General features: G+C 41.4%; 1 protein-coding gene across 8 annotated transcripts in view; it reads left to right on the top strand.

Moving 5' to 3' along the window:
* Positions 1-16,641, top strand: part of casz1 (castor zinc finger 1) — a 219,372-nt gene extending 202,731 nt beyond the window's left edge. For 6 of the 8 annotated variants that reach the window (XM_081608910.1, XM_081608909.1, XM_008413416.3 and 3 more), the window contains 11 exons: positions 492-624; positions 1,963-2,026; positions 3,051-3,208; positions 4,569-4,691; positions 4,779-5,099; positions 5,343-5,541; positions 6,517-6,688; positions 9,363-9,511; positions 9,995-10,244; positions 10,949-11,305; positions 12,958-16,641. In XM_081608910.1, the coding sequence (XP_081465036.1) occupies positions 492-624; positions 1,963-2,026; positions 3,051-3,208; positions 4,569-4,691; positions 4,779-5,099; positions 5,343-5,541; positions 6,517-6,688; positions 9,363-9,511; positions 9,995-10,244; positions 10,949-11,305; positions 12,958-14,207 (3,176 nt within the window). In that variant the 3' untranslated portion in view covers positions 14,208-16,641. The remainder of the gene's footprint in view (positions 1-491; positions 625-1,962; positions 2,027-3,050; positions 3,209-4,568; positions 4,692-4,778; positions 5,100-5,342; positions 5,542-6,516; positions 6,689-9,362; positions 9,512-9,994; positions 10,245-10,948; positions 11,306-12,957) is intronic. The other 2 variants (XM_081608912.1, XM_008413418.3) reach the window with 1 other exon arrangement.
* The last annotated feature ends 9,890 nt before the right edge of the window (positions 16,642-26,531 follow it).

Raw genomic sequence — 26,531 nt, 5'->3', positions numbered from 1 at the left:
GGTCACAATATTTGAACCAATCTGATTGGCTGTCAGCTCCAATCTGACCGACATGGCGCCCTTGTTCCTCGTGGGTATGCTTGGTGGCGTTGGCCGCCGTCCGTTGTCAGGCCAACGTGAAAGCCAGAGAAAGTGGGAACGGAGGAGGAGGAGGGGGGTATGGAGGAGGAGGGGCGGGTGGCCAATCTGAGACTGCCACTTTCCCTCAACATTAGCATCTCACTTAATGACCAGTTAAGAGGCAGCCTGGCAAATGAGTTGTGACAAGTGCTGCAGAAAAAGGAGTCTTTTTCCCTCATATCTCCCGCCTCTCAATCACCGTTTAAAAGGCTTGACGGCCTGACATAATTTCGCAATAATTATCACTCGGAGTATTCTTCTCGGGCCAGGACAGAAGTCAGATTGGATCTTGTCACAGCGTAATAATGCTGACCAACAATAACTTTGTTGTCTCTTCTCTCCTCTGCCTCGTCTTTGGCTTGATTCCTCAGGGAGTGGGCAGCCAGGCTCCGCCAGCCAGTTTAATCTGGTTCAAGTGAAGCAGGAGCCTGTGGACGGTAACGCCGGTGCTCCGCAAGATTCCCAACAGGAGCACAGCCTGGACCTGAGCAAGAAAGACCACAGGTATACAGACGCTGCAAACAATCCCAATTAGGGATGCACCAATAAGGATTTTTTTGGACAATTTTCCATTTGTGATCTTTATATATATGTAAGCGGTTACAATTTCTCCTCAAAAATTATTTGAAAAGAGAATCACAGACCTGAAAGTATGGAGTTGGTGCTATAAGCTGTCTTCAGCATTGCATTAGCAATTAGCATGTTAAAACAGCAGTCTCACTGTGTGTGTTCACGAAACAATGTTAATTTTTATCTTACTTTTCAAAAGATTGCCAAGTCTATCCATAGAGTTGGAAAGCTCAAAGGATGAAATAGACTTTATGGACTCATCTAGCCTTCCTGTTATCTGCTTCAAGTCTTGCTCTCTGAAAGCAAGACTTGAGAGAGCAAGTCTTGAAACCTCACCAGTGTTTCAACATGTAGAAAATACAGTCTTTACTTTGGAAAAAACAAAAATAAAATAAAATTTATGAGTTTTTAACCAGCCAGTTTGGTCACAACTACCCAAGCTAAATATATATATACTTTTTCCTTATCTTTAAGTAATATGCAGATTGACTTTTAATCTTATTCTAATTAAACATATTGTATTATAATATTTACATATTATCTCTTTATCATGTTATAACATGTAAATATTATTGCATGAAAACGGTATAAAGTTTTACATTGTCACAGCATTAACACAAAGATTTAAAACAAAAATATTTAAGATGATGTATTTTTTAATACTGCTCAGAAATATATTGATTATTACAGTCAAACTATAAAGTCTAAAGTAGTAGATAGGTAGGGCTTATTGGACATAGTACTATATCAATATGCTATTCTATTGTTATTAATGATGCACCAATCATCATTTTATGACTGATGTATTACCCTTGCTTTGTTTTGTTTTTTATGTGACCTTAATGTGATATTTCCTATTTCTATTTCTATTTTTCAGGCAATGTCACATTGCGTGTAAGACAGTAGTGACTATTAAGCAACCCTTTTGAAATTCAAAACACTGATTTCACAGAAGTGATTTTTAGTCACCTTTGTGAGAAGGTGACTAAAAATCACCGAAAAATCAGATGGGTCTTTGTTTATCTCTACTTTAAATATTGTTTCTCCCCCCCAATTCAAACACTTCTACGTAAGTCAATTCATTTTCATCAAATTGATTGATCAGTAATAAATCAACTCCTGTTTATCAATAACCCTCCACCCTGCACCATGTTTCTCAGAAAGACAGCATTTTTCTTCTTCATTATACTTGCGCACCTCCTATGATAAATAGTAATATTTACTATTCTCATGCAAATCTTGACTAAACATTGTTCATTTTCCTTGTTTCAGTAATGAATCAAATGGACACCCTGTACCGGGGAATACATCTCTTTTATCCTCGCTTATGAATAAGGTAAGATCCATCCATCAAACGCCTTTCATCCCAAGACAAATTAGCGGGACACGGAGGGGCCTGTTTGTTTTTTAATGTTTCACCGCTAATAAGATGAGTTTGTATCATTTAAATTTTCCAGCCATTTTTCATACGTTGTAATTTTCGCTGCACCTCTCACAAATTAATATAATGAAGCAGTAGCTCGGTGCCATGCCAGATATATAGAGATGTTTGTTTTTTGATGAGCTGTTCTGAACTTGCCTTCCATTTTTTTTCTCCCCTCCCTTTATACTTTAACTTCCCCGCCTCACTCTGCATTTATTTATAGAGTTTATAAATTATTTGATTAAAAAGTCAAGGGAGTAAAAAAAAAAAAAAAAAAAACAAGAAGGCGCTGCCCTCATTTTTTAACAAGTCTAAATGTGAGCGTATGGAAATTTAAATGTTTGTGTGAAGATTAAAATGGACATGGTTTTAGCTATAAATCTTATCTGACTGATATAAATGCGCTGGGTGGTTTCCATCACATTGATGATGTAATGGCAGATTAGTCTCACTTTTTTTTTCTTCCTCTTCTCTCAACAACTGATGAAGACCTCCTCCCTCTTACTGTATGCTTCCCTTCCTCAAACACTCGTCTTCTAAATCTTCTTCTCAGACAGCTTAACTTCAGGCTTACAGTCAGTAAACACAAACAGCGGAGTCGGAGTCTAACAGCTCCACTGTTGTTGTGTCAGACTTCTGGGGTTTTGATTCGAACCACCACATCACATGAAAAGGTTAACAGATGCCCCCGGGGAACACTTAGCAAATACGCCTGGCCCGAACTCAAGCAAGCAAGAAACGGGGAAAAAAAAAGAAAAAAAAAAAGAAAAATGCCTGCCTGTTTGTAATCCTGGCTGCTCTCTTTAGCTTTGCCAAATTTCGGGTGTATTTGTCGGCTCGTTTTCACGCTCTCGCTAACATATGCGAGCGCTGCGCTCGCGGATGCTCTGCCAAAACGAGGGGGCTGGCAGCTGATTCGCCCTGTGTGTTTCTGTAGATGTCCCAGGTGAACCCTGCCCTCTTCAACGCCATGAACCTGAAAACCGAGCTGGAGGGAGGCCAGGTCCACGACACTTCTGAGGCAGCTCAGTACCTGCACAGAGTGCTGAAGAGGCCAGAAAACACCACTGAGATCTGGAAGACATACCTCCGCAGGTACAGCAAAGAAAAAAAAAAAACACTTTCTACACTGCGAAAAAAAAAGCATTTGCATCCTCACGGAGTCAATACAAGTAGTTTTTAAAATTTCAGTTGTAACGAGGAAATAAGCTATCCAAACCCGACTGGCCCTACGAGAGAAGCAATTGCCTGTTACACCTAAAAGCTGTTTGTGCCACTTTTTATAGCATCAACTGAAATTAACTGGTTTTCTGAACTGGAAATGAGTCTTTTGCGGCACTGCAGAGGAGTTTGGGCCTCCCTTCTTCACAGAATCAATTCAGTCACAACTGGGGTTTTCTGTAGCATTTAGGTCACATTATAGCATTTCATTTGGGTTTAGGACTTTGACTGTGCCACTATAAAATATTTATTTTAGTTTTGTTGACCCATTCATAGCTTTGCATCATTGTCCAGCTTTATAACCCATTGTGTACCTGTGGATATGATGCTGTTTTAGTTGTTTTCTGGCAAATGTGGAGTGCCTTTTCTTATTTTAGTTGGTTTTGTTTTCGACCTCCTGGATAAGATTTTGATGACCTAATTTTGGTCGGCTTGCTAATGCTGAGAAGGTTGACCTAAGATCAATGTTTTCTCGCACTGGTTTGCTGGACTTTCAAATGACTAATTATAACTCTATATCTCTATAACTCTTTCCAAACTGATAGATATTTTTGAATTTGTTCTTATACCTACTTAGATCCTGATATGACGTGTTGTTTTTTCGCTTTTTGTCATCTACTTTATGCTGTCAGGAATGTGGTATTTAAGTGCTTTCTTGAATCTTAAGATGAGGCAGTGTTCAGTCATCATTGTTGTTGGGGAAGCTGAAATCAAATTTCGTAAAAAAATGTGGTTAATCACACTTAATTCATAATCTAACAAGGGGGTGTGATTTTCTTTTGTACTTTTTCACTAAGCTGAGTTGGTTCAGATAGGTTTTCCCCTTTAATGAGTAAAACCATCATTCAAAAACAAATTTCTGTTTGCTCGTATCTTTGTCTTATGTTGAAATCGGTTTGATGATCTAAAACATTGAAACGTGATATAAAAGCAAAAACAGCTGAAATTCATAAGGCAGAATATGTATATTAATAGCCCAGAGTGACATTTGAAAATGACAGTAAACTGTTTAGGGCACATATCACTGTACATGACGTAAAGATTTATATGCCAGGAAACCCCCAAAGGTGTAAAGAATCCAATCTTGCAGGAATTTATTTTGGCTTACTGTATGACAAAACTGAAAGTCTTTACTGAAACTGTTATGAGAAGCTGAACGAGTTGCCGTCTTTGTTGGGAAAGCAGTACATTTACACGTCTTTTTTTTTCTTTTTTTTTATCCTCCAATACAAAGGTTTGACACAGATGACTTCTGTGAGGCACAGTGCGACTTTCTCCATAAGGTGCACTTTCACTGCCTGGTAGAGGACTGTGGGGCCCTCTTCAGCACTGTGGACGGGGCCATAAAACATGCTAAGTGAGTGTCACGCCACTTCTTGTTTGGAAAATACGGCGCTTTGCTTTGTTGATCAGTATAAAAAAACGGAAGCTATCTCTCTTTCAGCTTCCACCTTCGAGCCACCTTGAAAGTAAAGCCGGAGTCTCCGTTCAGCGATGGCAAAGAACCCGGCGAAGCAGCTCCGCCGCAACCCGTCGCCCCCGTGTCTATAGCCAGTAATCCCTCCATGGACGTGGCAAACCTCACGTCCTCTGGTGGCTACAGCTCTCCTCCTCCATCCCTGCTGGCCTGGAAGCAGCTGACCGGCAGCATCCCTCAGATGCCGGCGTCGATGCCCAACCTCCCCGCAAACTCGCCTCTGGCCACCACCTCCCTGGAGAACGCCAAGCCACAAGTCAAACCTGGTTTTCTGCAATTTCAGGAAAAGTACGCAGTGTATTCTACAGTACCTTGCAAAAACATTTGTACCACTTGGAACTTTGTAATGTGAAATTGTTGTCAGCATGCCACAGTTACAAAACTACCTGGATTTGGGCATCCACGTAAATGAACGAGCAAGACGAGGAGATAAACTTTCTCCTTGTCTTGAAGTGTCCCTGTTATCTCTGGAGAATTTGATTTTAAGCCAGTAACCTACATAACCACACCTCTTTTTTTTATTTTCTGCAGTGATCCCTGTTTGGCTACTGACTGCAAATACTCAAACAAGTTCCACTTCCACTGCTTGTTTGGGAACTGCAAGTATGTGTGCAAGACCTCCGGAAAGGCAGAGTCCCACTGTCTGGACCACATCAACCCGAACAACAACCTGGTCAACGTCCGCGATCAGTTCTCCTACTACTCCCTGCAGTGTCTCTGTCCCAACCAGGTAAGTGCAGCTGGTTCTCAGGAGTGGGATCACTGGCTGTCATCTCTTGGAGGTTTCTAAGCATGAAGTATGCTATCTATTAGACCAGTATTTGAGCTTATTTGACTCAAGGCTTTCACAACCACTGCTTCCCGTCTTCCATCTCCGCTGAGAAAGACAGTCGACTCACCCCAGTAATGCCTGTTTATATGTCAATGATGTCATTTTGACTGCCGCATTCTCCTCTCAGAAAAGGCCAATTTAGCTGATATTACCCAATAAATCATTGTCACTTGCACAGTAAACAAGGCTGTCTGGAATAGGGCAAAAATCAGGGGAATGCTTGGCAAATCAAACCTAAATGGCATCCCCCCTGCCTGCTCTCATGAGCCAGTATTTCGAAAACCGTTTAAATGAATTCATTAATGTGTCGAAAATCACCCGTCTCACTGAAAGTCCCTCCCGCCAACCCCCTCCTCCTCCTTCTGCTCCCCGTCCGCCTCCTTTTAGCCTCCCATCTCCCGAACTGAGCAGATCCTATTTGGCCCGGTCCTCTGGGATGTGGGCCTCAGAAACAGATGGTGGTGCAGACACGAATGGGGGAAGCTTTTGACAAGCTTAAAGCTAAAAAAAATTTTTTTTAAAAAACAAACAAAATAATTGTACCTCAAAATAACCAGAAAATAGAAGATGCTGTGTTGAATCCAATCGGTCAAGTTTTTGTGAAACTATAGGAAAGTTTAAAATTTGATTTCAGTGTTTTTCTGATTTGGATAAATCTAAATGTTTTATCAATATTTTCTTTCTTACCTTCTTGCTAGTTGTTCTTTGTTTCTTTCTCTCTTTTTTTTCAATCTGGTTTTTGCAGGGGCGGGGGGTTACAGTGAACTTTTACCTATTCTGAAACAAGCTAAAACGATTTCTATTTAACTTTTGGCCTAAAAAGTCTGTGGTAAAAGCGCCTGACTTTTTCTTCTTTTTCTATCTTGGCTGCAGCACTGCGAGTTCAGGATGAGGGGCCACTATCACTGTCTGAGGCCAGGCTGCTTCTTCGTCACCAACATCACCACCAAGCTGCCGTGGCACGTCAAGAAGCACGAGAAGGCAGAGCGCCGCGCCGCCAACGGCTTCAAGTACTTCACTAAGAGGGAGGAGTGTGGGAGGCTGGGTAAGAGCGAACATCCCTCTCATCCTCCATATGTAAGAAAACTTTTGAGCGGCTTTTGATTCGAGGATTAAAAGGAGTTGCGCAGAGAGAGAGAGATGTACATTGATTTCTACTGGCTGTTGCAAGAGGATATTCTTTGTTTGCAAAAGGAGAGAGCCCGGTGTTGGCAAACACAGCACCGTGCTTTGTGAGAGCGGTTTAAAAGGGCACGAAACAAGGGCCCGCTTCGCAGATTTTGTCGCCGCGTTTTTGCATATTCACAATGCCGACCTCGAGTCCCAGAGGAAGTCTTGCCTGCGCAACTATATGAGCAATAATGTCAAAGAGGGCAATCACATCCAGGTTGTTTTCCTCTTTTCTTCTGCCGGCGTCAGAAATGAGCAATTAGGTTTGTGTTTGTTAATTATCTGGCTTGTCTGGTTGAGCCTGTTTGTGTTGCCTCTCAGCCGCCGCTGCCATCGCACAGAAAATGAATTAAAAGTGATCTGTTTTTCTTTTTTCTTTTTTTTTTTTTTTTCTTTTCGTCAGGCAGTTACACAAGCTTTTCACAAACAAAGCAAACAAAACCGGGCCCTAAACAGCTGTTTTTTGTCCCCAGTCTGATCTGCCAACTGCATTGTTCAGGCTGGCGGGGGGAGAAAAAAAAAAAAGGCAGAAAGGATTACCATCGCTGGCGCTCTAGTCATAAAGAATTGATGGGTTGCCAGTATCCATGGCAGCAACATTAAACTGAACACCGCTGATGATGTTACCTGGTTTCTGTCTCACAAAAGGGCCTCTGTGTCACGGGGGTTACTGTTATTTGCTCAACTTTGCGTGTCTGAAACCGGCGCGTGTGCGCAGGAGCTATTTGATGACACAGGCATGTTTTTCTCTTAAACCTGGTGCCATGGTTACTGACATGCTAGCACCTGCCCAGCATGTTACTCTTTCAATTATTTCTGCCTGCTTTTATATAATGGTATTTGATTAACAGGCACAAAAACGGAACAATCATTTAATTTGAAATCATAAAGCAATTAGAGCTAGACTAGTTTTAAAACAAGAGGAAAGAGCAGAAGACTGTGAAGCAGACAGCAGAAACAATTCAGAACAAAAGGAGAAACGACAACGGAGATACTTTGAGAAATGAATTTAATATGGTAATAATCGTATATTTACTTTGGTTTGGAGGGATGTGTGTGCATTATTGGCCCACAGAAAATGAGAATTTATTTATGTAAATTCCTAATTGAATAAAGCATGTCAGTGTAATAAAAGAGCTCCACAGGTTTAGTGCACAGAAGGCTTGACTTGCTCAGTGTGACACCAGTGATCTAATATTCCTCCTACATGTACACTCCAAAACACTTTGAAACCCAATCCCTCTTTTGTCGGAGCCATATCATGAAATTAAAAAAAGGGGGGAAAAAAAGAAGACTAAAAATATTTCTCTTTGCGTTTAATCTAATCAGAACGCCCTCACGGTGGTAATGTGGCCTTTAGCGCTCTACTTACTTTCAGATGCCTCGCTACGCGTCGAAGACAAATTAATCTGCAAATAGAGAGTTTAAAGGGATAGTTCTAAATTTTTCAAGCTAGCTATCATTTAATATCTGCTGGAGATAACTCTCTTGACATCTTCCTTTAGATTAAATACAGATTACTCAGTCTCGGAGGCTAAAGCTTTGGGCTAGCTCAAAATGAACCAAGACCAAAGCAGACTTCTTATGTTTTAGGATTGCTCAAGTCTCACAAACATCATAGCATTTTACGCCACTGGTATTTTATGACCTTTGAACTGTCGTTGGAGGCTACTTAGACAAAAGTTAAAGATTATTTGCATGGGAAATGGAGATAGGAAGTGATGCATCACCAATGGTCTCCTTGTGTGGAGCCTGTATTGACAACAGATCACGTAGCGCTTCCTTTAAGATTAACTGTCTTAAATGAATATTAGAACAAAACAAAAACCAAATTAAACATGCTTTAGCAGTTGTTTCACATGTGGCATAATTAGTCAAAGACAAATTAAGAGTTTGTTTGCGTTTCTGTAAAAGGTAAGCTCTGAGTTTGAGTGTGAGTATCGATCTGGCTAGTTGGCTAAAGCTAATGGCTAATTTTGCTAGCCCCTAAACCAAACCTGACATGTCATTTACTGTCCTGAAGAAAACTATACTGACGTAAATCTTACAGCAAATGCTATGTCATAAATCTTTAAACCGTCATCATGTTTGCATTGGGCGTTTATTTGAACAGAAGCAGATGATTATACAGGAAATAGTGGAAGGAGGAAGTGCGTCATAAATTATCTTTCTGCATGGAACACAAGAACGGCACATGTAAAGAGTTTTCCTTTAGAGTAATTGTCTGGAATGAAACTGAAGTACTGGTAAAGCACAAAAAAATATATATATATATAGCACAAAAAAAAAATATATATATATATATATATATATATTTTTTTTTTTATATGTATATATTTATATATATATATATTTCTTTCCATTTTTGGTTGATATCAGACTTGCTTTAGTACCATCAAAGTCTGCTTTGTTCTTTGTCCGTCTCGGACTAGCCGTGAGCAACATCCTCCAGTGACAAGCAATCGTAACAAGCTTTGCAGCTAAGCTATTAACTGCTTACAACAATTCAACAGAACCTTTTAACAGTAAAGCTGCTTTATTTCCTCCAGGTTGCAAATACAACCAGGTCAACAGCCATTTCCACTGCATCCGAGAGGGTTGCCAGTTCTCCTTCTTGCTCAAGCACCAGATGACCTCGCACGCACGCAAGCACATGAGAAGGATGCTGGGAAAGAACTTCGACAGAGTCCCCTCTCAGGTACGAAACACTACCAAGAGGAAGACATTCAAACCCAGTCTTCATCAAGATTTTTTTGTTTGTGTGTGCGCATGACTTGCTTCGGGTTTCCTGTTCTATGAGTCAGATTCAGGGAAAGACGTGGTGTTCTGCGAGAAAACGAGATAAAATTCTCATTTCCAGTCATACCAGTCAATGACAAACCCTTAATGACTGTTTTTTACTGAAATTTCCACACATAGTGATGCACAGGGCTGTCACACCTTTCCATCAGAGCACAGGATGTACCTTAAGCTCCTTTAAGCATGTAGATTTTCTTGTTCTGTTTATTTTTTTTCTTTGTTCTGCTGCTTTCAAAAGACAAGAACATATTCTTTCAACAAAAAAAAAAAAACATCTTGAGAAATACTTGGTTGTTTGCCAGCTGCATTATGACTCATAAAGCCTGCCTCGAATGTTTCTGTACAGTTATGATAACTTTTTATGTTGTTTGTTTTTCCTCAGGTGATGTCGCTCGGCCACAGGGCGGACGAGATGCAACACGCTTCTGGTTTGATGTCCGGGCCCATGGCGTCTCAGGCGGGCATCACCTCCGGCTTCTCCTCCGCCGTCATGGATGACACAGATGACTACCTGGAGTACATGGGAGGAGGAGGAGGAGGAGGAGGCAGCCCCTTGGGCCTCTCCTCCGAGTCCTCCAACCAGGACCGGAGCTGCACCAGCACACCTGTGGGCAACGACAGCTCTCCGGCAGGTGAGGGGACGGTGAATTCAAAGAAGCCAACTCGCACATTCGGCCTTACTCATGTTAATCTCAGCCATTTGTTACTCATGTGTGTCATGATTCAGTAGTTTTGGCTTACAATCAATAGGCCCCGAGTCATAATTACTTCTGAGGTTGATGACATCGCAGCGTTCTTTTGTCCCGATTCGTTGACGAGACGTTCGGCGTTTTGCTTTGTCATCGTCATAAAACATCCATTCTGTACATCAGCGGTTATCGATCTGAGTGTACTTTATCACATTTTCTCCTGGCCTGACATCACCCCGTCAGCTTTAGCATTTGTAAGTTTGCTGAACTATGTGAAGTGTATCTTTTTATCCTTCTCTTGTTTGCGCTAAATCTTAAGCCTGGCTGCGATTCTCGCGCTTCTACACGCGTTGCCGTTACGATCCACGACTCTCATCATTGTTGTTTTGGCTGGTGTTTGGGTTACTTGTCTTTGAATGGGCCTCATTTTGTATCATTCTCTTATCTTTTATCTTTCTCCTTTTTTTACCTCCCATCCCTCTGTGTGTGTGTGTGTGTGTGTGTGTGTGTGTGTGCGTGCGTGTGCGTGTGTGTGTGTGTGTGTGTGTGTGTCTGTATGTGTGTGTGATGTGGCCCCTTGTTTTGGTGTACTTGTTTTTCCCCTCTCGCCTGTCCTTCACCCCCTTCTGGTCAACCTGTCTCTCCAGGACAAGGCTACCCCAACACTTCTTCTGCTCCCACCACCCCTGCTGACACTAGTGCCACCCAAAACGCACCTCCTTCCTCCCCTCCTCCTCCGCCTCCACCTCCTCCTCCACCACTTCTTCCTCCTCAGCCTGGCTTCCAGTCCCAGGCCCCGTCTCTCCCTCCCGCTCTTCTCCGACCTCCTCTGCCCTCGCTCCCATACCTCCTCTCTCCATCCTGTCTGTCATATTCTCTGCTCAGCGCCTCTCTGGGAGCCACTCGGAGTGTTGTCATGCCAACCAACACACCAGCTTTCAGCCCCATCATTGCCACTCCGTCTCCAGTTAAAAATGACGTCCCTATAGTACAGGATGCTGCAGGTACTTATCCAAACCAACACTGCAGCTGTCACTCTCATTTACTGAGCTCTGTGCAGTTTTAACTGTTTGTTTGTTTGTTTTTTTTATCAGAATCAGTGAAAGGTTTATGTGCACTCACCATCAGCATGCATGTTATTTTAATTTTGGGCCTCTAATGATGTGATTGAACTGTTTAGCTTCAGCCTTTTTTGAAAACTCAAATTTACTCCACAAGTTTGATTTTTTTTTTTTTTTTTTTGTGGAATTTATCTAATCCAAACAGTCATAATTATACATGCAGGTTAAAAATTTGTAAATATACACACACAATGTTTGGATAAATGTGCTTTAAGTTGCTGGAAACCTTCACATTTGTAGCCATCCAACAAGCCGGTGTATTTATTCCAAAATCAGCTTTAAAGTTTGTTTGGGGTCATCTTGATATCGGACCACCAAACCGTCTCTGCTGAGGTCAATCTGAAGATTTCCAAAGAAATCCCTGGTTGTGAAATAGTCATGATGCTGCCACCACCATGCTTGACAGTTGGTTCAGTTGCCTAAAAGCTCAATTTTTGCCTCCCCAGATCAAAATACCTTTATGCAAAAGGCGTTTGCTTGAAATGTCAGGTGTTTATTTTGGATCAGCCTGACCTCATTCCATCATGACACAAAACTTGCTTTAGTATGGAGAAGGACGCTGTTTCCATTTCATACTAGGTTGAACATTGTGGGTTCGTTGAACATCCTAACCAGTTCGATTGGGATGGTTGAAACTTGGATAGAATTGGATGTTCTAACAGAACTAAAATCTGAAATCTACATTAAAACTGGTTTTGGGAAGATAAAATCAGGCTTCTGGGAGAGCCCACCGACCAGAAATCGCTATAAAATTGCATACGGTCTTTTGACACCTGATTGATGAAAACCAACCAATTTACTCAACCAATTTTGCTAAGCAGAGCAGTGTTTGTGGCATCATCCCTTCCTGAATAAAATACATTTTGTCACAAAAACATAAAGGCACAGAATTGTTAATACATTCATACCCATGGTTAGTGTATCAAAACTTCTCACTAGCGCTGTATTATGCAGCAACAGGATAAACATGCATGCTTGCTCTAATGACACATCGGTGTGTGCTTTTACTTTTGCACCGAGAGACAGAGCAGTAAATTTGGCACCTGTTCCACGAAGCCTGGGCCTTGTTTAGTCTCCATTAACAAGGCTGCATCAGCAGCTTCTTATTTTAATCACGCCTCAAGTTTTATCGAGGCCCACTGTTTCCTGTCGTGCAGAACAGGGATCGCATCATTAGCAGTGACCCCAGGGTGCCGCAAAAGGTGGGTGCCCCTCATAAAACAACACATAGATAAGAGGGTTGGTTAGGACTCGCCGCTCCCTCTTTTGTTTGGGGGCTGGAGACACTCTGTAAAAGTGTCATGTTCCACAGTCAATCTATCATCCTTTCCCCACTCCTTTAATCATTCTGGGAATTAGGAAAGGGAAAAGAAAAAAAAATGGCTTTGTGCGCTTACTCAGCTGCGAGCTACTTCTGGCTGGGGAGAGTTCAACATCAGAGTTTTAACCCAGACAGTAATTTGCTTGTAGTTTGTGGGTTTTACTTTGTGAGCCAAACTGATTGCTCTTTAATGTGCTCGCATCTTTCTCTCCAGGCAACACCATCTCCATTCCCACGGCCACCGGCGCCAAGAAGCGCTTCTGGATCATCGAGGACATGTCTCCGTTCGGCAAGCGCCGCAAGACCCCGTCGTCTCGGAAGATGCTGGACGAGGGGATGATGCTGGAGGGCTTCCGGCGCTACGACCTGTACGAGAACTGCAAGGACTCGAGCTGCCAGTTTTCCCTGAAGGTGACCCACTACCATTGCACACGTGAAAACTGCGGCTACAAGTTCTGCGGCCGCACCCACATGTACAAGCACGCACAGCACCACGACCGCGTGGACAACCTGGTGCTGGACGACTTCAAGCGCTTCAAGTCCTCGCTCAGCTGCAACTTCCCTGACTGCCAGTTCTCGGGCAACAGCACCCACTTCCACTGCCTGCGCTGCGGCTTCCGCTGCACCGACAGCACCAAGGTGACGGCCCACCGCAAGCACCACGGCAAGCAAGACGTGATCAGCGCCGCCGGCTTCTGCCAGTTCAGCTCCAGCGCCGACTGTGAAGTTCCCGACTGCAAATATAAGCTCAAGTGCTCGCACTTCCACTGCACCTTCCCTGAGTGCAAGCACACGGTGGTGGGGATGTCCCAGATGGATTCCCACAAGAGGAAGCACGAGAAGCAGGAGCGGGGTGAGCTGCCGTCCGTGTCGCCCAAGCAGGAGGGGATGCACCACCTTGTCGGGAGCATGGCGCCGGTCGCTCCCGCCTCCCTGGGCGTGTCCACGTCCTCGCCCGGCGGCCTCCTCGGCTTGTCCCACAACATCAACAGCAGCGTCCCCTCCATGATCTACCAGCCGGGGGGCCTCACCTCCAACTACAACCACTCTTACCCCCCGTCCTCTATCAGCCTCGACAGCTCCCTCAACCTGAGCACCAACACCAGCAGCTCCCTTTTCTTCCTGAAGAACGCCGCCGGTCTGGGCCTCAGCGACTCACTGGATCTCAGCAAGAAGTTGCACCTCGACGCGGCACGGCCGGCGCACCACGCCAAGTCCCAGCTGGATGACACGGGGACATCCGGAGAAGCCGAGGACGACCTGTCTCCGGACGAGGAGGCGCACGCCGAGGAGGAGGACGAGGACGAGGAGGAGGACGAAGAAGAAGAGGATGAGCTCAACACTGACTCGAACGACGACTCAGCGCAGGAGCCTGACGGCGACAAAGACAACGGCGAGGGCTTCGGTGCTTCCGTGAACCACACTGATACTTCCCAGTTGGAAAAGCAAGATGCTGACCCATAAAACAATCAAACCCAGAGGGGACTGTAGGAACTGCAGAAACATTCTGTGTACCACCAATAAACAGAAAGTGGCCTCATTCATCACGCTCAAAAACAACAATAACAGCAACAGCAGCGGCGCCGGTGTGACGGAAAACGACGGGCCCACCGAAACGATTCATCGAGATGTTTACAAAACGACCAACATTATGAATTCAATTATGCATTAAAAAAAAAAAAAAAAAAAAAAACGAGACAGAGACACACAAATTTTGGGCAGCCGTGTAAAGCATTTTACTACACATCAGTCTTTTTTGTGTGCGTGCATGTTTGACTTTAATTTATTTTTATTTCTTTCACATTTTTTGTGTGTGAAAAAAAACACTTTAGAAAAACAAAAACAAATCTCTCTATATAACTATATATGTAGGTGTGTGCGTGCGTGTGCGTGCGTGTACGAATGATGATCATTGAGAAAAAGGAAAATTTCTGGCAACCTGAACTGAAAAGAAAAAAGGGATGTGAATCACTAAGAGGAGCAGGATGTGTTTCATAATTTGATCTTTAGTTCTGTATTATTATTTTCATTATTGTTATTATTAATTATTGTTGTTAGACACTGAGAGAAAGGAGCTACTTGTTCCCTTCTCTTTGGTATACTTTGTTCTCACATGGGATTGACCGACAGTCGGGTCTATCTCAGCCTCAACAGTTCTCTCTCCCTGAAATCTGCTAAAAAAGCCCAGTGCAAAGCGTACTTTGTAACCCGGCCCACCGCCCCCAGTGGAGGAATCAAGTTTGTGCGTGAATAGTGCACTTTTATATTAGCTGACCACGAAGAAAACGGTGATGACAGATAACTCCTGAGTATATTTAACAATGTTTTTGTTAACATTTGCATCTTTTGCATCAAAAAAATTTGTTTTGTTTTTTTTTCTTTCTTTTTTTTTTGAGATCATATTGACGTTCGAGCGAGTGAGGCAGGGGAGTCGTGATGTTCAGTTCTGGGGGGGGGAGGAAGGGATCAGATGCAGCCACAGAGGAAGCATCAGGGAAGTGTGTTATATGTTGAAAATGTACAGACCGCAAAAAATGTCCAGATGGCATTTTTTTTTTTTTTTTTTTTCCATTCACTATGGCTGTGGTTGAGCTCCTGTTGTAATGCTTTTTATTTAATATTTATGTGTTCTTCCAAATGAGAAAAAAAAATTTAGGGTGTTATTGCACTTTTTAGGTTCATTTTTACCGTCTGAAACAGGAAAAAAAAGAAATTAAGAATGATATATATCATTTAACAGGGAATTTGCTTTAAAAATGTTTTAGTTCACTTTTTTTTTTGCTTTTATGCACAAATAGATGTTAGTGTGACAACAAACTGTTGTTCTGTGGTTTATTTAAGAACTTGTTTTTATTTTTTGCTTCTTCTGTGATTGGACGGCTTGAAATTATATTAAAAAAAAAAAGGAACTGTGTCGCGCCAAAAAATAAAGAAAAGAAAAAGGCGCCATCTGATATGAAACACTAAGATGAACTGTGATTTTTAAAGAATTCGTAAAATGCTTCACTTATTGTAGCGCTAAATTATAAATCTGTCAGAACCTTGCTTTGGGTTTTTTTTTATTGAGCAAACATGTACGACTGAGGAGTGGACACACTGAATTATTTCCTGAGCTTGGCATTGGAAATAAATGATCATGATATAGGGAATAATAATAATGTGTGTAAGTGATATTCCTCTGGATATTGTTTTGAGAAGAAAAAAAAAGGGAAAAAAAAAGGTTGTACAGTATTTTCCTCTGTAAAAAAATACCTATATATGAACAAAATGCTCTTTGATGAACGGGTTCCTTTAAAGAAGAAAATCCCTAAAAAGGAGAAATGACTAATAAAAAAAGGTTAAAGATTCAAATAGCCTCATTACAGTTTGCTTGTGTGAGTCAGCTTTTTATGTTTTCATTCGTCTTTCTGTTTTCCAAACTCTGCCAGAAGCTCAAAACTCAAATACACTGATCTGAATTCATTCCCTGGGTGTTTCCTGTTTATGTTATTTACTTCTGCTCTTATTAGTTTGAAATCCTCAGTTCGTCTCCACCTTGGCCGTCTTAGCTCACAGACTGAACTGTCTCCTGGGACGTTGTTGCAAAGCGGGAGCCGCCATTTGTTTTGTTTGCTCATCAGTTACCAACGTAACTTGGATCCCATGCGTGTGTGTGTGTGCGTGCGTGTACGTGTGTGTGTGTGCGGAGGAGTAAAATGTTGAGAAAAAAAATAAAGAAACTGTGATTATTATGACAGCGAACATGTAGTGCTTGACAGTGATCCAGCCTGAGGGGAAAAGTGGTTCTGTGCTACACTTTAGACCAACACCCTGAGCACCAGTTGCAAATATTTTCTGTTTGTTGAAACCCAACTGGAGGATTTTCTCACTTAATTTAAAGACATCAATTGAGAACTGAGAACAGCAAGAATAGGAAAAAAAATCAGGGCTTCTCCACTTCAGAAACCTTTGCTTCCCAAAAGTATTTACGCCCCTTGAACTTTTTTTTGTTTTTCATTGTATCACCATAACCTGTTTAAATTAGAAAGGATACGGCACAAATGCAAACTTCCTGATCTCAACTGGCTACACAAAGAGAGGCTTAATTAGAGAAGCAACAGACAAGTCCATGGTAACTCTGGATGAGCTGCAGAGATCTACAGCTCTGGTTGGGGAGTCTATAGTTACCTTTGAGTCATATGTCTTTTGCAGTCTGGCTTTCTTTGAAGACTACTAAAAAGAAAGGAAAGGTATGGATAGAAAGAAAGTCATAAGAAAAAGGTCCTTTGGTCAAATGGGACCAAGCTGGAACTTACATACTCATAACGTTGAGAGCGCTCCGTCCCCACAGCGAAACATGATAATGGTGGTTAGAGTGTCACGGTGTACTGTTAGAATGGACTAGTCAAAGTCCTGAGGTAGATTCCAGTTTGGACTCGGTAGCATTCATCTTGTTGAGCAAATGTGTTAATCTGTCACATAAGAGCCACATAAAATACATTTGTTTCTGGTTGTTATGTGACACAATAGGAAACTGTTTACAGGGCATAAATACTTTAAAGACACCAGCTCTCTGCAGCGCAGTGTTATCAGGGTGCATTTTGTTTTATTATTTTTTATTTGGTTGATTTTTTTTTTTATCCTTTTGGCCCTGAGGCGTGTGCTGAGTCCCCCTCCCACTCCCTCATGTCATCCAGAGGCCAGTGTGCTGGCTGTCTCTGTCGCCTCGTCTACAGCTGTTCCTGTCCTTCCTTCTTCTCTTCCTTCTGATGTTTTTTTACTTAAAAAAAGGGAAATAGCTGCAAAAAAGAAAAAGAAAAAGGGGGGAAAAAAGGCGGGTAAAGGCATCGCCATCTGTCAGCCAGCTGGCATCCGGTATATAAATAAAAAGGAATAAACATTAAAATCAAAACCAGACAGAAATGACCTCCAAAACCTGCATAGGCTGCTGCTGAAATGATCATTTTACTGCTTAATTAACAGATTAAAAGGATGGCGTAAAAAAGGCGATGAAGAAATAAACAGGCCTGTTTCGAGTGCTGCAGAGCTTTCACAAGACAGCCACAGTTTCATTTCACATTTTGTAAAACTTATTGCACTTTTAGACTCAAGGCCATCTGGGGTTAGCATTCAGTTTGGCTAGATTTATTGAAGCTTTTATATATGTATATTTATATTTGAAAAAATCTACAATGAAGTTTGTTGGGTTTTTTTTTTTTTTAATACAGGTTGAATTTTTCTCTTCTGCTCTACTTTCACTTTCCCTCTACTTGCTTATTTCAACTCGAGTACTGTGCTGTTAACCTCCATTGTGCTATATTTTTGTTTTTATTTCATTTCTGCATGTCCGATATGAAGATACGCTTTTACTCCCTGAAATAAAAACAAGCTGAATACCTTTAGGCGTGTTTTTAAGCGTTGGTGTGTTTTCAATGGGAAACTTCTGCTTTTTAACAAAAAAAAAAAACCTAACAGTAAACTAGTCGAAGTTGCACATGTCGTGAGTGCCAACTGTGCCGTGGAGGCTGTTGCCTGACACGCAGTTGGTTGATGTGCCAGGAACAGGTTGGGTGAGCGTGTGAGCAACGTGGAGAGGCAACAGTTGAGGCCCGGGAACATCCAACGACAGGTGTGTGCTGCATATGTGGTCACATGATGCCTATAAGGCAGATTAGGGCTCAAACAGATGAAGCGCTGCTTAATGGCAGCTTTTATTAAGTTCACAAAGCGGGGAGGGAGGCGGGGAGGAGGGAGAGGAGCAGAGGAAAAGCAGGTGGCCGGGCCTGTGCTCTCCTTGATGAAGACAGATATTGTTGAGCACAGCCTGAAGAGGGTGGCCGCTGTGGAAGGATTTATGGAGATTTGCGCGCCCTGGACCCTCCGCCTGCCTGTTCCTGAGTCCCGCAGTAATAGACCCGAGAGCGGGAAGAGCTCAGAGAGGAAAAATGACAGCAGACTGCCAACAGAAAGGATGAGGAGAAAGAGAAAGCTTTAAGAGTTGCCGAGCTGGTCGCTCTCTGAATTTAGTAAAAATATAGTGTTCAAAAATAAGGACTGGTTACATGGTAACACACAGGGTCAGTATTGTCTTTGGGAGTGATGAAATTACTACTATAAGATGAAGTAGACCATTTTAAACTATATTTAAATATGTTAGGAAAACCAGCACTTTTCAAAAGAAATAAATGAATTGATATTCATTTCATGTTTTATTTCTGCACAACACTATAAAGATATTTGCAATCTGATCTGCTTTTAAAGACATTTTATTATGTAAATATCTAAATACAGAGTTACTATAATTCACAGAAATCTGAAATGAATGAGTTTAGTAGAGACTTTTTTAAATTAGAAAAAAAATTAAGTGGATTTATTATAAAGACACTAAAAACCTTAACGACGAACCGAAACATAGAAATAAAGAAAAACTTTAAATATTTCTATTGAATCTGGCTTAATAAAAATCTAGTTCATGGTAAAATTGTTAATGATTACAGTCAAACTAAGTAATAAAATATAAGCAAATTAAAAAAGTGATTAAAAAAGTGATTAACTTTGACCAAGGGTCAAACGGAAACAATCAACTCAATGTTCTGCATCTCTGAAGGTTTGATGAATCTCTTTTAACTGGTATTGATGTCGTGAACTGAAAAATGCATGATTTAAGCAACTAAAGAAAGTGATCGTTTTCAGTTCTTGCAGTTAATTTCTGCACTTTTTCTGACACAGCAGAATGTTTCGCAGTTAAGGCTCCGATCAAACGTATCTATTTGAATTGGTGACGGAGACCAGAAACGGAACTAAAACTTAGAGAATAATATTTTATTTAGTCAAAAAGCTCTTTGTTGTTAGAATCTGATGGCGGTTCATGAATGCATGATTCATAAGGCAGCACTTCACCTGGTTATAAATTCAGCCTGATGAAGACAAAAGGGTTGAATTAGTCACGGTTAGAGTAATTCAGCAGATGAGGAGCTGCTCCTTCAGTCAGTCCTCAGCTATGCCTCAAAGAGGTTCTGTAGTTGGCAGCACTAGCTGCCCCACCTGACGCAGACAGACAGTACTGAGAGTCAATCCAGTTTGGAGAAACAGATAAGATCTCACAGACCTTCAAGCCAACCGCAAGTCACATCGGTTTCTTCTGAATGCAATTTCTGCCAAGAAAGCTCCAACTTCGATCATCCATCCATCCATCCATCCATCCATCCATCCATCCATCCATCCATCCATCCATCCATCCATCCATCCATCCATCCATCCATCCATCCATCCATCCATTTTCTGTACACCCTTGTCCCTTAGTGGGGTCAGGAGGGTTGCTGGTGCCTACCTCCAGCTAACGTTCCGGGCGAGAGGCGGGGTTCACCCTGGACAGGTCGCCAGTTTGTCGCAGGGCAACTTCAATCATGGGAATGTATTTTATTTACCTTTGTACCCTCTGTTTCTTAACCCCTTAACCCTAACATTAACTTTGGGCTGAACTACCCAAAGTTATAAAATGGTGAAATCTTTTTAAGAGAGCTTGACAGCTGTCTGATCTAGACAGTTTGGCGGCTGCAGCTGATGTTTGAATCGCTTGGTGTGATAATGCCCAACGTTTTTTTTCTTTGTGTCTAAAATGTAATGCCATCCAGGTCAGTCTCTGAAAACAAGAGAGCCGTTTCGTATCAAGAGTCCGACTCATAATACCTTTGTTGCCGATGCATCCCACAGGTGTGGAGCGTCCAGAGTATTGCTTATATGTAACACGTCTGCCCCGCTCATTTTACTGCTTCATTGGACCATTTATAGTTCAAGATCTTGGATGACATCTATGCCTCCCATCTCTGTCTGCGCTCTGCCCCTGTCAGACCTCTCTTTAAATCCCCTGCCCTTTTGCAATAGATGTTCATTTATCTATTTTTGCATGTGTATGAGCTTATTTTGGAAAGACCTCAGTCACACTGCAAAAAAAAAAAAAAAAAGAAGGTGAAGGGGGGGAGGCTGTGAGAAAAAAGGAGCTTTGCCATTGGTAGCAGCTGTTGCTGCTGAGACACCTCGGAGGAAATGGAGAATTGGACGCACACTCATCCAATTTACCATTAACAAGACCTTATTGGATGCAGGCCCCTCCGAAACATGTGGCTTTGCCTTATGTGGCTCTGCTCCTACATATGCGCTGCTGTTCCTCTTGAATACGTGTGACAGAGGTCTGTGATATTACTGACATCCGAGATCTGGGATCAAAGGACAGACGAAAAGAAAAAAAAATGGGTAATTTAAAAGAACAGTATAGTCTCTGTGTCACTCTAGAAAAAATAAGTTGTGTTTAAAACTTTAAGAATAACATGGATTTCCACATATATGGGGAAAAAATGACTGCAAAAGGAAAGTCTGACATGCAACATGAGACTGTTTCAAACATCAAACGCTCAATCTGGCCCACAAAACATACGATTTCCGGGAATTTTATAGTTTCCACATTTATGCATAGCCACATTAAGGGAGCAAGGTTTTGGTTGAGCTTTTTTTTTTTCTTTTTTTTTTTACAAGAACTGACTTCATGTTCTTTCCACCTTATTTCTCTTACAAATATGTCATCTTTTAAAGATATTATGTGACACAGTACAATACCTGCATGTATTCTCTCTGGTCTGGCAACATTTTTTTTTTCTACTTTACAATTTTTTTCTCTGTTCCATAAACACGTCACATTCTTCAGAGAGCAGTGTATATCTAGAAGGAATCTTTGCCTTTCAACACATTTTCAGAAAGGACAAGTAGATAACAACCCTGGTTGTTCTCACAGTTTTTGCCAGAATGTTCAGTTGATGAAAACAAACAGTTCTTCAGTTTTTTTTTGTTTGTTTGTTTTTTTTTTTTTACCTCTAAAAACCAGAGAAACTGGATTCAGCTCCGGGCCCCGTGCACGCACGGAGCCGAGCAAAGCAGCCGGAAACTGCTGATCTGATCATTGTGGTGATGACTCACAACATTTTTATTGTTTTTCTTTGAAAAGCTTCAATCGTTTTTTTTTTGTTTTCATGTCCACACGGTGATGTCAGGGTTTATTACAGGGCAGGTTTTATCGTTTATTTTTAAACTACTTTAAATTCTATTCTGCTATTCAAATCCATGAGGATTTATTGAACGTACGACGCCTTCACTATTCACACTATTCACTTTTTCGCATTTTGTCACATAAGAGCCATTTCGATGATAAGCAAATAGCTCATGTCTTTCAAAGTCTTTTTCAAATTAAAATCTGGAAAGTTTGTATTCAGTCTCATTTAATCTGATACTGGTCAATAAAATCCGGCTGCATCAGACATTTGTGTCACCTAGTCAGTAAACAATGTCGACTCTTGTTTAATTTGATGTCAGATATTATGTTAAACCGCCTTTCACATCAAATAAATTTGTGTGAAATGCAAATACGGCTATGTACGCTGATGATACTGTAATATATTATCATAATGAAACTGGAAGAAGTTGTTCGGACGAAATGCAGGTTTCCATTTGGTGGAAAAACTGCTTAAGTGCTTAAGATCACTTCAGTGTTTTTAAGAAATAGACACTGACTTCTTAATTGTCCCCATGCATTGATAAAAGTCAGAAACTAAAGAATGTCAATGAATTCAAATAGTTAGCTGTTACATTTGACCCATATTAAAACTAAAGACAAAAAAACGTTAAGACGAACAAACATATTAAAATGACATTGTAGATCTACAAGAAACAAACTAATTATGACTGAGCACTGAGCAGGTAATTGAGGCGTTTGGTGAAGGTGTGGTGGACCTGGACACATCTGGAGGTTTCAGGACATGGATGATGTCCTGGATTATGGATGGATGATGTTGCAGTCGCGTCATTGACCTAAAATTTGGGGAAATGCTCCCACATTTCTGTTCCCTAATCCAACATGGACACATTTTCATAGAAAGGGAGGGTGTCGAGGCTGAAGCGTGAATTGCGATACAATGGATGTTATTGGTAAACACCCAGTTGTCATGTTCCCAAAAACAAACAGAATCCCAATGGAAAGATTAGCTCTGAGGCTCCTTTTAAACAGCGTGTGAAAAATGAGCCTCCTGTCTACCCGGTTACATAAATGTTTACTGAGAAATACCAAACATTGTGTTCTATTTGTTTTACTTTGCTTGTGGTTTGACTATTACTGTAGATTAGTCATCACCAGAGTTAAACAGAGCCCTGCAGGGAGAACAAACACCAAGCAGCAGGCTGCAACCAGGAAGACGTGTATGAAACGGTTGATCCGCGCTGGCCCGTGGCCACGTGGCTCATTACATTTCAAGTAGTTTGCTGCAGAATTGGACCAGAGGTCTTCAAAGTTGAGTGGGGGACCATTTAATCACTTCATAAGTGTGATCCAAAATGAGAGAGCTTAAGGCAAAAAGTCAGATGGGCCATCTCTCTCTCTCTCTCTCTCTCTCTCTCTCTCTCTCTCTCTCTCTGTGTGTGTATGTGTCAGTAGCCAGAATGATTTTTTTTCTTCATTGCGCTTCAGCTGAGCGCAGAAACCGAGGCCTGCCGCCACCGCCGCCTCTGCTTCTGCTGCCTTCTTGGCAAACAGAGAACTTCTTAAGCACTAAGCTGTAAATTTGCTTAATTTGACATGAGTCCGAGGGGAACAGGATCATTTTCTTTCAGGGGGAAAAAAGCCTGGCATATTGGCTGACAATAAGCTGAAATGGTCCAACATGGTGTTTCTGCCGCGTGACGACGGCTCGAACACAGAACAAGACGGCGTTCAAGAGAGCCGTAAAACCGTTTGAATCTGGCAGCGGCGCCCGGGTGACTCATTTTTATGTTAATGACGAGAAAGCCTCTCAGCTGTAATTTCCTACAGAAAAAAAAAAACTGACGACAAAGCGCCTCGGAGTGGTTCATCTGCTCGCAGACACGAGGACATAAGGAATTTAGAGAGCGCGTGTACGCACCGGGGTTAGACTGCGTCAGCAGCTTCCTCCGGTTCTTGTGAAAAGCCTCATCTGTATCTCAAAATAGTGTCAAATTTTGTGGTTGGACATTGCAATAAAAGTTCCAAATGTTTCTCTGTTTTTGTTTTAGGTGAACGGTCAAAAATGAAGTTGAATCGAAAAGCAGCAGGTTTTGGTCATGGAAGTTGAAGCAAAACAGAAAGTATTTGCTGTACATGGGAGTCATTAAATAAGTTGTGGTAGAAACTTGAATCTCAAGCAGGAAACATTTAAAAGGAAATAGTTTGCTTTGAAAGGACAATGTAGTGGATTTAGTAAATAACCTGGAAGTCACTCCTTACAGTTGTAACCAGATATTCACACACACTGTATAAATAGAAACATGACTTGTGTTTTCTTGCTTTCTGACATTCAATCAGACCAAACTTTCCCAGTGTTTGGACCATTATGAGTACTACAATTATTTACATCCATCCATCCATTTTCTAACACCCTTGTCCCTCAGTGGGGTCGAGAGGGTTGCTGGTGCCCATCTCCAGCTAACGTCAGTTATTTACATGTATGTGTTAAATGTCAAAAATAATTTCACAGCTTTATTTCTTTAAATTCAGAAGTTTACATACATAAAAGGGTTTGTTTGTGTTATTATTATCGTTAGTTTGTGCATTTTATGTGAAAATATCTATTTTAAAGTAAGGTAAACAGCACTTTGCCAGGTATTACAGCACTTTTTGCTCTCTTTCATCATTTCATTTAGCTTTTAAAGTTCTGCACAGCCAGTAAAAATGAGACTAAGATGAAAAAATGTAAAAAAAAAAATTTTTTTTAAAACATTTAATGAGTAATGTGCTAAGTTTAACAATAATTGGGGGAGAAAGCAGCAATAATTCAGGTACATTAGTGTGCACTCTATTAAACTATCTAGTTTGTTAAAGAGCAGTCTTCCCTGCTGCAAGTCTTTCCAAATCCTACATCTTGATTTGATAACGTCTTTCCACTCTACTTGCAAAAGTTCTCCAAATCTATCCTCCAGAGTCCTTTTTGTTGGTGTAAACCAGGCTGGTCTGATCATTTCAGAAACTGTACTTGGGACTTTGATGCTCTTCGATGCACAACCATGCACTTGGCACAATCCATTTGTCTCCAAGAGAAAAAAAAAAGTAAAACTTCATCAGTCTTTCCCTCAATCCCTCTGTATGAAGAAAAATGGAGAACAAGGGGCTGGTTTTTGCCAGGCTAGTGGCCTACTGTATATCTACATCTAAAAGCATTAGTTTTTTATTTTTTATTTTTATCATGTATATTCAAAGTTAATAAGTGCCATTGTTAAAAGTCCAAAGAGCCACTTTTGGTTCAGGTTGCAGAAGCTTGGTCTGACTGAAACTTGATGACAAACTAAAGGTTCATAAAACAACGTTTGCACAGAGCTACCAAAGACGAGCAGTGGAAAAACTACCCTCATTTTCTCAATACTGAAGTTATTCAGATGGTTCTCCACTAGGCAAGATACTGACTTCACATCCTCTCCACAGAACCCCACTTTGAAAAATTCCCCTCCAGCACATAAATCACAAACACTGCAGTATGTAAAAACAGGGCCGTCCAGTCACCAAATCAAAGCAAATAGCATGTAAATGCACCGCAGTCCGATTTATTTCTGTTGGATGACTTTTGGATATTGCGAGGCTCGGATCAACTTGACGACAGCCTTTAAAAAGACTCGTTTCAGTATCACAGCTGTGACCTTCATAAACCGGAGCGGGGCAACAGGTGGCCATCATGTGTGCGCTAATCTTCCACATTATGGTTGTTGATAACAGACACTGCACACCAGCGCTCAGTTAAAACTCAGTAATTTAATATGGAATACATCAGCAATGTGATATTTGTAGCATGGAAGAAGCAAAGGTTGGGGAGATTCTGCTGCTGCTAATAATAGTAAAAGTCTATCATTCACGTTGGGTTTCTGTTACCAGAAGAATTCAGAGTACCGCAGACCCTCCGAAACAAGACATCAGGGCGTCCATCGGGGGGAATTTAGGGATTACTTTTTTTTTTTATTTCGCTTGCTCTCCTCTTTCCACAAGCGTGAAAACAGTGATTGTATTTCGCCATGACAATCCCGTGCCAATTTGGAAGGACAAGGTCAAATGGGCAGTCTTTCAGGGTTTTTTTTAAAAGCCGTCTTTCACTGCACATCAGTGCCGGATGGTTGGAAATGTGTGTTTAGACAGCTGGAGGCTACAAAAGAAGAGAGCAACAGGACCTGTCAGGTGATTTATAAAACAATCAATACCATAAAAAACACACAGTATTCATTCACACTTTTGGAAAAAACACTGATCCAAACACGAGATCATACTGAGCAAAGCAATTAAATTTCGCACAGAGCAGGGAAAAGGCTGTTGTTCACTTATGTTTTTCTTGTTTTGTCGTGATTAAATATTTCAGATCTTCCAAAATAACCAAAAAGAAGTTCTCAAGTGATAATTTTTTTAAGGCAAAATGTACCTATCCAAATTGATCTGGTGCTGCGAGAAAAAATTATTTCCACCTAAAAATAACAACTAATTCTGCTTTGTGAAGTCTCATTAATTTTTACACAAAAGTTCTAATTCAGCCACATTTAAGGCTTTTTGACCTGTATAAGGTCAAAAGCATTGATGTATGTTTTAAAGATTACAAATGCAAGTGAGTTTGAGCTGAAGGTTACAGCCTGATGGTCAGATATTGAACAACTTGCTGTAAGTGTGGCCCAGCAGCCGTACCGTCACAGCACTACCTCTATATTAAAGTCTTTTTGAAATTGTCGCTACCTTTCCAGCACCTTCCTGCCTGTTACCAAGATGCTTTAGGTGCTTCCACA

The sequence above is a fragment of the Poecilia reticulata genome, chromosome 7 (assembly GCF_904066995.2).
Source record: "Poecilia reticulata chromosome 7, P_reticulata-male-v2, whole genome shotgun sequence".
Lineage (NCBI taxonomy): Eukaryota > Metazoa > Chordata > Actinopteri > Cyprinodontiformes > Poeciliidae > Poecilia > Poecilia reticulata.
Note: the sequence above shows the minus strand (reverse complement) of the source record. Positions and strands in the feature narration are given on the sequence as shown.